This window comes from Rhipicephalus microplus, chromosome 1 (genome assembly GCF_043290135.1).
Source record: "Rhipicephalus microplus isolate Deutch F79 chromosome 1, USDA_Rmic, whole genome shotgun sequence".
In the NCBI taxonomy this organism is placed as follows: domain Eukaryota; kingdom Metazoa; phylum Arthropoda; class Arachnida; order Ixodida; family Ixodidae; genus Rhipicephalus; species Rhipicephalus microplus.
In genome coordinates, this window is record NC_134700.1 from 212,583,565 (window position 1) to 212,595,637 (window position 12,073).

Consider the following 12,073-nt stretch of genomic DNA (forward strand, 5'->3'; position numbering starts at 1 on the left):
AGGGCCGGTCGCACTTAGCCTGTCCCCGTCTGACGATTTTAGCGCCCCCGCGCGCACACACATGAGTGAGAGACAAACAGCAATACGGACAGACAGGCTATAGTTGGTTTTGCTGCATATACTGAAGCTTAAGCGCACACTCACGAGGACACATAAAATAGGGACACAGGGACAACGGCGCCCCGCCGCGGTGGTCTAGTGGCTAAGGTACTCGGCTGCTGACCCGCAGGTCGCGGGATCAAATCCTGGCTGCGGCGGCTGCATTTCCGATGGAGGCGGAAATGCTGTAGGCCCGTGTGCTCAGATTTGGGCGCACGTTAAAGAACCCCAAGTGGTCGAGATTTCCGGAGCCCTCCACTACGGCGTCTCTCATAATCATATGGTGGTTTTGGGACGTTAAACACCACAAATCAATCAATCAACAGGGACAACGGCACCAGTGCTGGTCCCTGTGTCCCTATCTTATGTGTCCTCGTGAGTGTATGCAGACAAACAGAGCCGTAAATGCGTTCATGAGGCTAACCGTAGAATTTATCTGCTTTGCCACCTTGCGTAACTGTGTAACAGAAAAGCACGTGGTTGGAAATAACACTGGGAAAGGGACACCAACCAATTTTCTTGCCAACCATGCAGACAGCGGCCTGCCAAATGTTCACCTTTAAATCACGTGGTTGGAAGGAAGAAAAAAAAAAAGTAAAGCCGGGTCGCGTTTACTGCGAAAAGCAAATGCCGCACTCACGTGTCAAGGAAGGGAAACAGCTCGGAGCAGTTGAAGTCTAGCAGTGTTGGGTGCGTCCTGGATGTGCGCTTGGGGAACGTGGAGAAGAACGAGTTGGCCAGCAGCGAAGCCACGAAGGGACGGCTCAGCGCAAACATCCCGTCTGCGAAAGAGGCCGCATAATGCAGTGGCGGCACACGCTTAAAATTACAGCAACAGGTGAGTTGAGTGTTGTCGGAGAGTACGACTGTATACACAGACGGCGGCGACTGGTAGTTTCCAATGCACTCAGAAAGACAAGGGCCATCGACAACGCCCGTCATTCTCACGACGCATCGCTCTATAGCGGGATTTTAGGGCTAGTCTTGGCCATTTCAGGCTCCTCATGAGAGAAAAAAAAGGAAAATAGCGACAGAGAGATGAAAAAAAGCAGGAAGGTCTATCGGGCGTGTTACTGGTTTGATACCATAGAGGGGCACGGGAATACATGACGTAAACAAAGAAGGAAGCGAGAAGATACGGAGAGCACTGCTTCCTCTGGAGGTGCATATTAACTGAATGCTCAGTGAAAACTTACCGCGCGCGTCACCGTATTTCTGCTTCACCCTTACAGAAAAGCGAGTGAGACCCACGCTCGCCCCTTGAGGTTCAGTCAACCACTGGCGCCGGTTTACCTCGTTTCAGCGCGGTTTATAATAGCGATCGTGTATCTTCGCAGATTTCCGGAAAAATCTGTAATTTGACACAAAATTAGCGTATATGTTTCTTCCTATCGTGATTGGGAAGGAAGAAGAAATGAAGGCGGAAATGTGAACTAAACACTCAGAATACTCAGGTTCGTGTTACCAGTGTTCAGTGTCGTGTCATCTCATTTAGTTTACCGTTTCACAGTGCTTTGTCTACTCCGTTTACCTCGTCTTTCCTCCCGGCAGGGCTCCTTCCTTTCTTTATGCGAACGCAAGGAAAGCAACTTCGTATCAAACAGCACCTTTCAAACAAACGGATTTCCCCGCTCATGCGCAAACGCCAAGACACGTTGCAAAAGACGCCAAATGACCGCCAGAAAAGGGTTCGGCGCAGTTAGGGACGTCACTGCGATGCGTGTTTTGTGACGCCGTTGCCTTCCGTCAGTCTGCGCGATCTGACACGGAGGCTTTGGCTTGTGAGCGGCGAACAAGTCGAAAACGGAAAGCCAGGCAGCCGACCGCGAGTGCACGGATAAGAGCATTACGAGGCCAGCGCCGCACGCCTGTTCCCCATGACGCTACAGAACCAAAACAAACTGGAGCCTCTTGAAGGGCGCCTAAATGGACGGCTGGCGCAGGCCCAAGCAACACACGCAAGCGGGGCCACCGGACAACGTGCATTACACGCGCGCGTCTCGAATGCGCGGGGCGTACCACTTCGAATCGCTCACGGCCGGGGCGGGGAACGTCGTGTTTTGACGCTGTCCGTCGATCAGTGACCCGCGGCTGCGTTTCACTATCGCGCACGTCGCAACAACCGGTTTTGACTAAACAACGCGCTTTCAAAACAAAGGGGGCGAAGCGTGTGCGTTCATCGCAGCGGGAAATGTCTAGCCCATGCTGGACGCGTCGGGAAAAGCTATAGAGGCGTGTAAGTGCTCGAGGGGAAAGTCGGAACATATGAAATCTCAGTTTTGCCAACTCAGAGTGAAGTCGTTAATACGGATGGCAAATATACCCGACGCCCACCACTTGAACAAATTATTACTTTGTCTGCTATATCGCCATCGTTGAGAAAGATCTTTATTACCAGAGAAAACTCGGTTTTATTGTATTCTCGTTGTCGGGCTCTCGTGATTTGGCAGTTTTGATTTGCGTGAAACTGTGCTAGGGCCACAAGGGCAATGTAGATAATACAGTATTTCGCATGCGTGTGCACATGTCCATAATGGATTCGACGTACGATTCGAATACGAAAACCGCTGTTCGCGGTGTGAGAAGAGGTGCGCTTACCTTGTTGCTGGAGACAGTAGAGGAAGCCGCCGGACGGCCGCAGCTCGCGCAGCCGTATCGCGCAGCTGATTAGAGATGGCAGCGTGGATTCGAAGAAGCGCCGGCTCTCCTCGGCAGACAGGGACTTGAGGAAGCGCTTGAGCAGGTCCAGCCGAATCTCCTCCCGGGGAGGGTCCTCCGGGTCTAGGCCCACGCTGAAAAGCGCGTCAGATATCGGTGAAGAATGTGCTTTTATTGCTAATTACTCGAGCCATGCAATCCCTCAATCGGTGATGATGGGATACCCCAGGTGACTATGAGCAAACAACATGTCGACAGCTCTGTCAATCAATCAATCATTCAATCAATCAATCGATGTTTTATTATTAAAACAGTGGAAAAAATTGGCGCAGTTTGCCTTATAGTGGTGCATGAAAGGCTGGAACCAACAGCGGAGCCAGTGTTTTGATTCCCGAGCAAGAAGGTAGCCTCCCATGCACCGCGTCCCTGCCTCTCTTAACCGACATCGGTTTGGCGGGATGATGTGACGTGACCAGCGTTACGTGGTTTTACGTCACGTTCCCCTTATTATATTTTCGTATTTCTCTATTTTCTAATTCCCGATTATTTTTTTTATCTCTTTCTGTTTCTTTGAATCAATTTCTCTCTCCTTCCTCACTGGTTCTTTCGCATATCCGAGCTATTGCATCCCACGTCGGACAAGTCGACGCAGCGGGAAAGCGCGCGAAGAGCGCACGTGTTTGGGAAGAAGAAGATGATGGCCTATATGTATGGCAGACAGCCACTCTGGCACTTTGACTAATAAGAGTACAATGAAAGCGCGCGCTGGCGTGTTGATAGCTTTCGGTGAACGCTATGCGGGGGCCAGCCGAGCATGAACGGCAGCGCTGTTAGAACACGGTGATAACTTTTACGTGTACCAGGGCGCAAGGCTATACGAGTACTTCTCGGGAAATTGTGCCAACGCTAAACGTGGTGCGCGACAAGATTAAGGTCTGGAAGGCAGAGAGAGAAACGACTAAAGAGTTATACCCTAACAATAGAAACAACAAACACTTAATAAAAAATCTGAAGCCATATCGAAACTAAACTAAAAAATCCTCCCCTAAAACAGCAAATCAGGGAGAACCTGTGGGAGCCGGTTATATGGTAAAGGACTAAAGTAAGTGGTTGTTCTCCTATAATCTGAGTGTATTAGAGGCAAAAGAAGATTACTATCAGAGGTAGATATTACTGGATTGGCATTCACGCGATGATTAGTCAACAGTATATTGAATAAAATCGAAAAGACGCGAGAACAGATGGCACAAGCAGCGCCTGATCGGCGTGCTTCCTGGGCTTTGAAGAAACGAGAGAAGGGTGTAGAAATGAAAAGATGCATACTAGAAGTTTTGTTTACCGTTTTCGCTCTCTTCTTCTCGTAGTTAAACGTCGCAAATGTTCATTAAAGTAGGGTCATTAGCTAGCTGAACTTTCTGGGTAAATATTTTCCGCTGCCACGTACATACGCTAATATTCAGGTAAGCTCAGTAACTTTTCTTTTTAAACGTTGACCAGTTTTTTCTGTCTGGGACACCACCATAATGAAATAGAGAGATGAGAGAGAGAGAGAGAGAGAAAAGGAGGAGGGGCAGCGAAGTAAGGCTTGTAAATTGAGAAGGTCAAGTTTGTTGGTTACTGCAGACAGAGGAACACAGGGAGAACTAAAAAAGCTAGAATAACGTTCAGCCCACTTCTTACATGAAGTATTCGGAGCAGTGGAGACATAGAGGTTTTTTAAAGATTTAGAACCATTTTAAATTTTTGTTAAGGCATAGAGCGTTCGCACTGTGGTCCAAGTTAGTCAACGCAAGGTATAAGAACAGAGGAACACATACGGACAGAAGAAAAAGCACGCACTCATTCGTCTAATTATATAGAACAAAAATGAGTTGCTTGATTGTACCGCTGCGAGAGCCTCCGGATGAGTAACGAAAGATGTGCCCCAAAATGCAATCGCAGTGCACGGGTCACGCGAGGGTGCCCCGGATGTGTTGAAAGTGAGTGTACGAATACAGAATTGGTACCAGCAGAGGTCGTAAATGCGCTGCATGTCGGCCACCAGCTGCTCGGGCGAGTGTGCGAACCGAAGTTGGCTCAGGTGTCGCTCCACTTCGGGCCAGGTGGGCACGTCGCACGGGAGCAACACGTGCGCCATTCTCGGCCACAGTCACCAGCCCACCACCGGCGACGTCAGCGCACTCCAGTGGCCACATGGGCGGGCCGCGCCACGACTTGCTCCAGCGCGGCACCTGCAGAGCACGACACGTGGTCACTTCCAGAGACACGAAGCAGAGTTGACAGTAAAAAAATTACATAATTATTATTAAATATGGTTGGGGTTCCACATGCCAAAACCATAATATTCATATGAGAGACGCACTAAGCAAACAAGAGCTCTCCGGACCCTGTCGACTGTTGCCCTCTGGACTGTTGTATGTATGGGTTTGCCTTACGCAAAATCACAGCGGTGGTTCACTCCTTATTCAGAAGGAATTTGGCAAGCAGCCGCTCCTTCTTTTCTGTAGAAACGCAGCGAAAAACGCCAGACAACGTTGTTGCACCTGTCGCTTCTTTGCGTGCAAATAAGGCACAAAAGCAAGAGGGGAAGAAATAGGCAAAGGGACAGGGACTGAACTCGTAATTGACCTTGTTCTAAATAAAAAGTAAGAAGTGCCAGGAATGTCATGGCGAACAGCGTCGTGTTAGATTCGAACAATAGCACACAAGAACCAGCGACAAGTTGGTCGCATGTCACTCCGCTTTGTTGCGCTATCCTTCGGCCTTCGCAGTCAGAGAAGTCAAAAGTGTTTACATTGACGTAAGCTGAACTGAGAATATAGTATGGCTGGAATCTCATCTGCTCTTTATCGTCGCTGGTACTGTACCAAATGAAGTGATTACATAACAGAAAGGGGAGCAACTAAGATAACAAACAAAGGAAAAGAGGGAGCACAAAAAAAGAGTGGGAAGCTACAGGGACGTGTGCCCCAGTTTAGTACACGAAAAAAATGTCTAGCTTTGACCTTCAGTCTCAATTTACAAGCACACGATAAAGAAAAATCCGATTTTTTATACAAAGTCATCCTTCGTGAAATATATAAAGAAAAGAAAAGATTAAACGGAAAGACAGGGATGTTAGACAGTTCTTAAACCGCCTGGCTACCCAGTAAATATATAAAGAAACCACCACAATGCATCACACCTAATCTGAGCCACATTTCGATACATGAAGATAATCAGAATAATTTTAATTGCTCGAGTTATTTTCCTCTTGCAGCTGTCTCGACACCTGTATTAATAACCACGTTACTTCAACCCACGTCCTCTGAGATTATAAAACCCAAGTTCTATTGTGGCTCATGCAACGCTCGTTTTCAGTATAAACACCAGTTATTTTGATGGCAACGTTCTATTTAAAGATACATATTTGTGTACTAGTATGCAAGTGATACGTGCAAAAACGAATTTGCGGGCTCAGTGCAAGTCTACATGATTTGTCTAATGTTTAAATAAACATGAGTGCAATGAGCACATGGAGAGCTAAAAGATGTGATCTACCTGTTTCACTAATCGCAGCCTATACATTCAGTTGAACTACACTTGTCTCAAAGGGGAGAATTATTTAGCACGGATGTAAAGCCGATGCATACAAAATAATCAATGTATTTCAATGTTTTAGAGCGTGCTTCTCCTCACACATACCCTTATTGCGGAGAAGCCAGCTCCGGTGAACGTTCTATCTATCTATCTATCTATCTATCTATCTATCTATCTATCTATCTATCTATCTATCTATCTATCTATCTATCTATCTATCTATCTATCTATCTATCTATCTATCTATCTATCTATCTATCTATCTATCTATCTATCTATCTATCTATCTATCTATCTATCTATCTATCTAACTATCTATCTATCTATCTATCTATCTATCTATCTATCTATCTATCTATCTATCTATCTATCTATCTATCTATCTATCTATCTATCTATCTATCTATCTATCTATCTATCTATCTATCTATCTATCTATCTATCTATATCTATCTATCTATATCTATCTATCTATATCTATCTATATCTATCTATCTATATCTATCTATATCTATCTATCTATATCTATCTATCTATCTATCTATCTATCTATCTATCTATCTATCTATATCTATCTATCTATATCTATCTATCTATCTATCTATCTATCTATCTATATATCTATCTATCTATCCATCTATCTAGCTAGCTAGCCGCTTACGCTTGGGTGCTCTCGTGATCACCCCCTTAACTTGGCATGAACCAAAATCAGCTTGGGAGGGTAAGATGGTTCGACGAATATGATGCGCTGGTCAAGACGTGAATACTGTCGCAATCCCGTCGCGTACATGGTCAAACACTTCCCGTCAGACAGTGGCACATGCCAACGGGCGGGTATGTGCCGCTGGTATGCGGGTATATGCCACAGGTGATTAGTGTCTGCCCAGAACGACGAGAACACACATGAACAATTCTAACGCGTCAGCGTTAAGCAATACCCAACATCGGTAGCGTCGACCCAACTAAGGCATAGAATAAATGTCAGTGTTAAGAAAAGCCTGACATTGGCAACGCTGATCCGCCAACGAATGCAAATAATGAACTTCAGGCTCCCAGCAGGAATGGAACCCAAGAATTCTGCGTGGAAGTCAAGAATTCTACCAAAGAGCCACGCCAGGTCTCGGAACTACTTTTCAAATAGACGCTAATCTTCGTGAAACGTCAATAGTGGTTGCAGTACTGCGTACCCAATTTTATAAACATTACACATGTACTTATTTGATACAACCCTCACGTCGGGCTAACGTCAATCGTGGTAAGGTGCCATGCGCTGAATTTAATTTATATAGCAGTGTCCAGGGCCAGCATCAGCGCTTCATATTGTAACGGTAGGATGAGAACGACGAAGAAGACAAAGAGAAAGACGATGTTGTCAGATCTGTGAGCCAACTGGGCGCCATCTTGTCCACCACCGAGTTTATTCCTCGTTTTATAAAGTAAAGTTATTCTCCCGTAACATCATTGGTGGGAGGTGCGGGGTACTCACTTCACGCAAAACGGAGCTTCGTAGCGGGCGCCTAGTGGTCTCCCCCATGGCGACTGCAGTCAACAATGCCGACCCTTCCCCGACTACCGTGCCTTCTCCAACTACGTCCGTGCTTTCTCCAACTGGACCGTCAACCCTCATCTTGGAGCCCCCGAGAGATCCAGGTACCTTTTCTGGCACTGATGGCATTGACGTAGAAGCCTGGCTGAAGTCATACGAACGAGTGGGTGTACGTATGCGATGGGATCCAACGCTCATGCTGGCCAACGTGATTTTTTATCTCAGAGGTACCGCAAAGGTCTGGTACGAGACGCACGAGGAAGAACTGACTAGCTGGGAGTTATGCAAGCAAAAGCTCCGGGAGCTATTTGGCAGGCCTGTGGGAAGTCAACGCGCCGCCCAAAACGAGCTCGCACGTCGAGTTCAGACGTGCACCGAATCATACCTCACGTACATTCAGGACGTGCTCGCTTTGTGCCGCAAGGTAGACTCGCAGATGTCCGAAGCCGATAAGGTTGGCCATATTATTAAGGGCATAGCAGATGACGCCTTTCACCTTCTTGTGTTCAAGAATTCATCTACGGTCCACGACATTATTTCTGAATGCCGGCGCTTTGAAGAAGCGAAGAGCCGCCGTGTTCTCCACCAGTTTGCCCGGCTTCCAAACACGGCTGCAACATCCACATGCGAAGACCCTCGCCTGCCTTCTACGGAAAGTCCCGGTGACGTTGTCCGTATTGTCCGTCGGGAAATAGAAGCCGCAGCTCCACTCGTGTCAGCCTCCCCCAACTCCGAAAGCTATCACGCCACCGTCTCTCTCATACAGACCGTCGTGAGGCAAGAACTGGCCAACGCCGGCTTAAACGTCTGCTCCATTCATCGTCCAGACTACGCCACACCAAATCCACCCGTGACTGTTCCGCCCAACCGACGTTTTTCTGCCAGCCCACATTATCGCGACCCGGCGGTATGGCGCACCCCAGACGACCGGCCGATATGCTTCAATTGCGGTCGTATAGGCCACATTTCGCGTCACTGCCGTGCTTGGTCCAGCTCTGCTCCGTGGCCTCACCCTCCGCCCCATCGCCCACCTGTCTGGAATTCACGCTCATCACCGAAAACAGAGCCGCTAACGCCTGAGAATTCCTCGCGCCCCCGATCCAGCCGCTCCCCTTCGCCACAACGCCGTTTCTCCCGCTCGCCCCCATCTCGCCGATCGCCGTCCCCAAGCTCGTTCCGGCGTTCACCTCCGGAAAACTGACGGGAGCAGCTCTTGGAGGTGATGCTGCAATACCGACCCGATGCCAAAATCCTCTACTGACCTTGCCCGCACATCAGAACCTTATCAATGTTGACGTCGACGGTGTACCTACTACAGCCCTCATTGACACTGGCGCACACGTGTCTATCATGAACGCTGACCTTAGAGCACGGCTGAAGAAAGTCCTTACTCCTGGCCCAACTCCTGTGGTCCGAACGGCCGATGGTGGAAAAGTCGCCGTAATTGGTGTGTGCTCAGCTCGCGTCAGCGTCGCCGGACACCACACATCAGTTCTGTTTTATGTTTTAGAACACTGCCCTAATGACATAATTTTGGGCCAAGACTTTTTGTCTGAACATTCGGCCTTGATAGACTGCTCTGCCGGTATAGTGCAACTCGCTCTACCTAATGTTGTTGATCCTCCAAGTTGCCCTCCAAGTCGGCTTTGTTCTACAGAACACCTGCGTCTCCCTCAACGAACAGTAGCTTACATAGGCGTCTCCCCTGTTCCACCTGTCCCAGACGGTGTTTATATTGTGTCCCCCAATGTTAACGTCCTGCTTTCGCACAACGTTGCGTTTCCTCACACCGTCATCACTATTACGGCCAATGCATCCTGCCTACCCTTAGTGAATTTTTCACTATGTACACAAGTCCTCCCTCGTGGTATATCTCTAGCCGAGATCGTGCCGGCGGCAGAGTGCCATATTTGCACTCTAAGTTATGACAGCATCCCGAGTGCCGAAAAAACTTCGTCTACCCCTCCATCAGACCAAAGTGTGTTAACCAAGATGATTGCCCCCGACTTGCCGAAAGAACAAGCTAACGACCTGCGTTCCCTGCTTGCATCTTTTTGGGACATCTTCGACCTTGGCGACCGCCCACTCGGCCAGACGTCCGTTGTTAAGCACCGGATTGATACAGGCGATACGAGTCCCATCCATCGGAGACCCTACCGTGTTTCCCATGCAGAGCGGCGCATCATCCAACAGGAGGTCGACAAAATGCTTTCTCGGAATATCATCGAGCCTTCATGCAGTCCCTGGGCGTCCCCTGTTGTACTTGTAAAGAAGAAGGACAACAGCTGGAGATTTTGCGTCGATTATCGCCATTTAAACAAAATAACGAAGAAGGACGTCTACCCTTTACCACGCATAGACGATGCCCTGGATTGCCTTCACGGCGCAAAATATTTTTCCTCCATTGACCTCCGCTCTGGGTACTGGCAGATTGCCGTTGATGACATGGACCGTGAGAAGACGGCGTTTATCACTCCCGACGGCCTTTACGAGTTTAAAGTGATGCCATTCGGTTTATGTAATGCGCCCGCCACATTCGAACGTATGATGGACGCTCTGTTGCACGGCTTCAAGTGGTCCATCTGCCTGTGCTACCTGGACGACGTTATCGTTTTTTCGCCTTCTTTTGCGACGCACCTTGAAAGGCTATCGAAAATCTTATCTGTCTTTCGTAAGGCGGGCCTGCAACTCAATTCGGCAAAGTGCCACTTCGGCCGTCGTGAAATTTCTGTCCTCGGACACCTCGTTGATTCCGTGGGGGTTCGCCCTGATCAAGATAAAATACGCGCAGTAAGAGATTTCCCTGTACCAACCTGTACCAAAGACGTTCGCAGTTTCGTTGGCCTCTGTTCTTACTTCCGCCGCTTTGTTAAAAACTTCGCCGACGTAGCACGCCCTCTCACTCAACTTCTCAAAAAAGACGCTGGCTTCATCTGGGGCCCTGAGCAAGCAGATGCGTTTCAAAATCTAGTGTGTCTGCTTACGTCTCCGCCTATCCTCGCCCACTTTGATATTTCATCTCCAACAGAAGTTCGTACAGACGCAAGTGGCTATGGCATCGGTGCAGTCCTCGCCCAGAAACAACAAGGACGAGACCGTGTTGTTGCTTATGCCAGCCGCCTTCTTTCGCCTGCTGAAAGAAAATATTCAATAACCGAACGGGAATGTTTGGCACTTGTCTGGGCAGTCGGTAAATTTCGTCCCTATTTGTACGGCCGGCCATTCACAGTAATCACAGATCACCACGCCTTGTGCTGGCTTTCGTCCCTTAAAGACCCTTCAGGCCGTCTTGGCCGTTGGGCGCTGCGCCTTCAAGAATTTGATTACTCAGTCCTGTATAAAACCGGCCGCCTGCATCAAGATGCGGACTGCTTGTCCCGGTATCCTGTCGACCCTCCAGACGGCGACTCCTCTAAAACCACCCTTCCTATCGACGTTTTCTCTCTATCCGCGTTTCATGACATTGGAATCGAGCAGCGACGAGATACTTTCTTGGACGGTATTATCCGAAGGCTCACATCGGTGAGGCCCGACCCTTCCCTTCGAATGTTTGAAATACATGATGGTGTATTGTACCGTTGCAATATGCGTCCTGACGGCCCCGAAAGACTACTCGTCGTTCCCATTCAATTGCGTCACACTGTTCTCGCCCAGCTTCATGATGCACCTACAGCGGGTCACCTCGGCGTGTCACGGACCTACGACAGAGTTCGCCGGCGCTTCTTCTGGCCTGGCATGTACCGCGACGTCTGCCGTTATATTGCAGCCTGCGACCCTTGTCAACGACGGAAAAAACCAAATGCCCCTCCGGCCGGACGTCTTCAGCCACTGCACATCCCACAAGACCCATTCTACCGTGTTGGCGTGGACCTGCTTGGCCCTTTTCCTACGTCAGCTGCGGGTAATCGGTGGATTGCAGTAGCAACCGATTATGCTACCCGATACGCGATCACACGGGCCCTTCCAACCAGCTGTGCAACTGACGTGGCCGATTTCCTTTTGGAGGACGTCATCTTACATCATGGCGCCCCTCGACAACTCCTTACCGACCGAGGCAGCTACTTCCTTTCCAAAGTGGTTGATGACCTCCTCCGCTCCTGCGCCACTAAACACAAGCTCTCGACTGCTTACCATCCACAAACAAATGGTCTAACGGAGCGCCTCAATCGCACTCTCACCGACATGCTCTCC

The 12,073-nt window shown here is 48.9% G+C and overlaps 1 protein-coding gene across 3 annotated transcripts in view; it reads right to left on the minus strand.

Annotated features, from left to right (window-relative positions):
- The window catches only part of LOC142806247 (uncharacterized), an 87,624-nt gene that overhangs the window by 11,664 nt on the left and 63,887 nt on the right, over nucleotides 1–12,073 (minus strand). For 2 of the 3 annotated variants that reach the window (XM_075891253.1, XM_075891251.1), the window contains exons 2-4: nucleotides 4,764–4,988; nucleotides 2,698–2,891; nucleotides 740–881 (exon numbers count right to left, since the gene is read on the minus strand). In XM_075891253.1, coding sequence (XP_075747368.1) covers nucleotides 740–881; nucleotides 2,698–2,891; nucleotides 4,764–4,894 — 467 coding nt within the window. In that variant the 5' untranslated portion in view covers nucleotides 4,895–4,988. Of the gene's footprint in view, nucleotides 1–739; nucleotides 882–2,697; nucleotides 2,892–4,763; nucleotides 4,989–12,073 lie in introns of those variants that run through there. The other variant, XM_075891254.1, reaches the window with a different exon arrangement.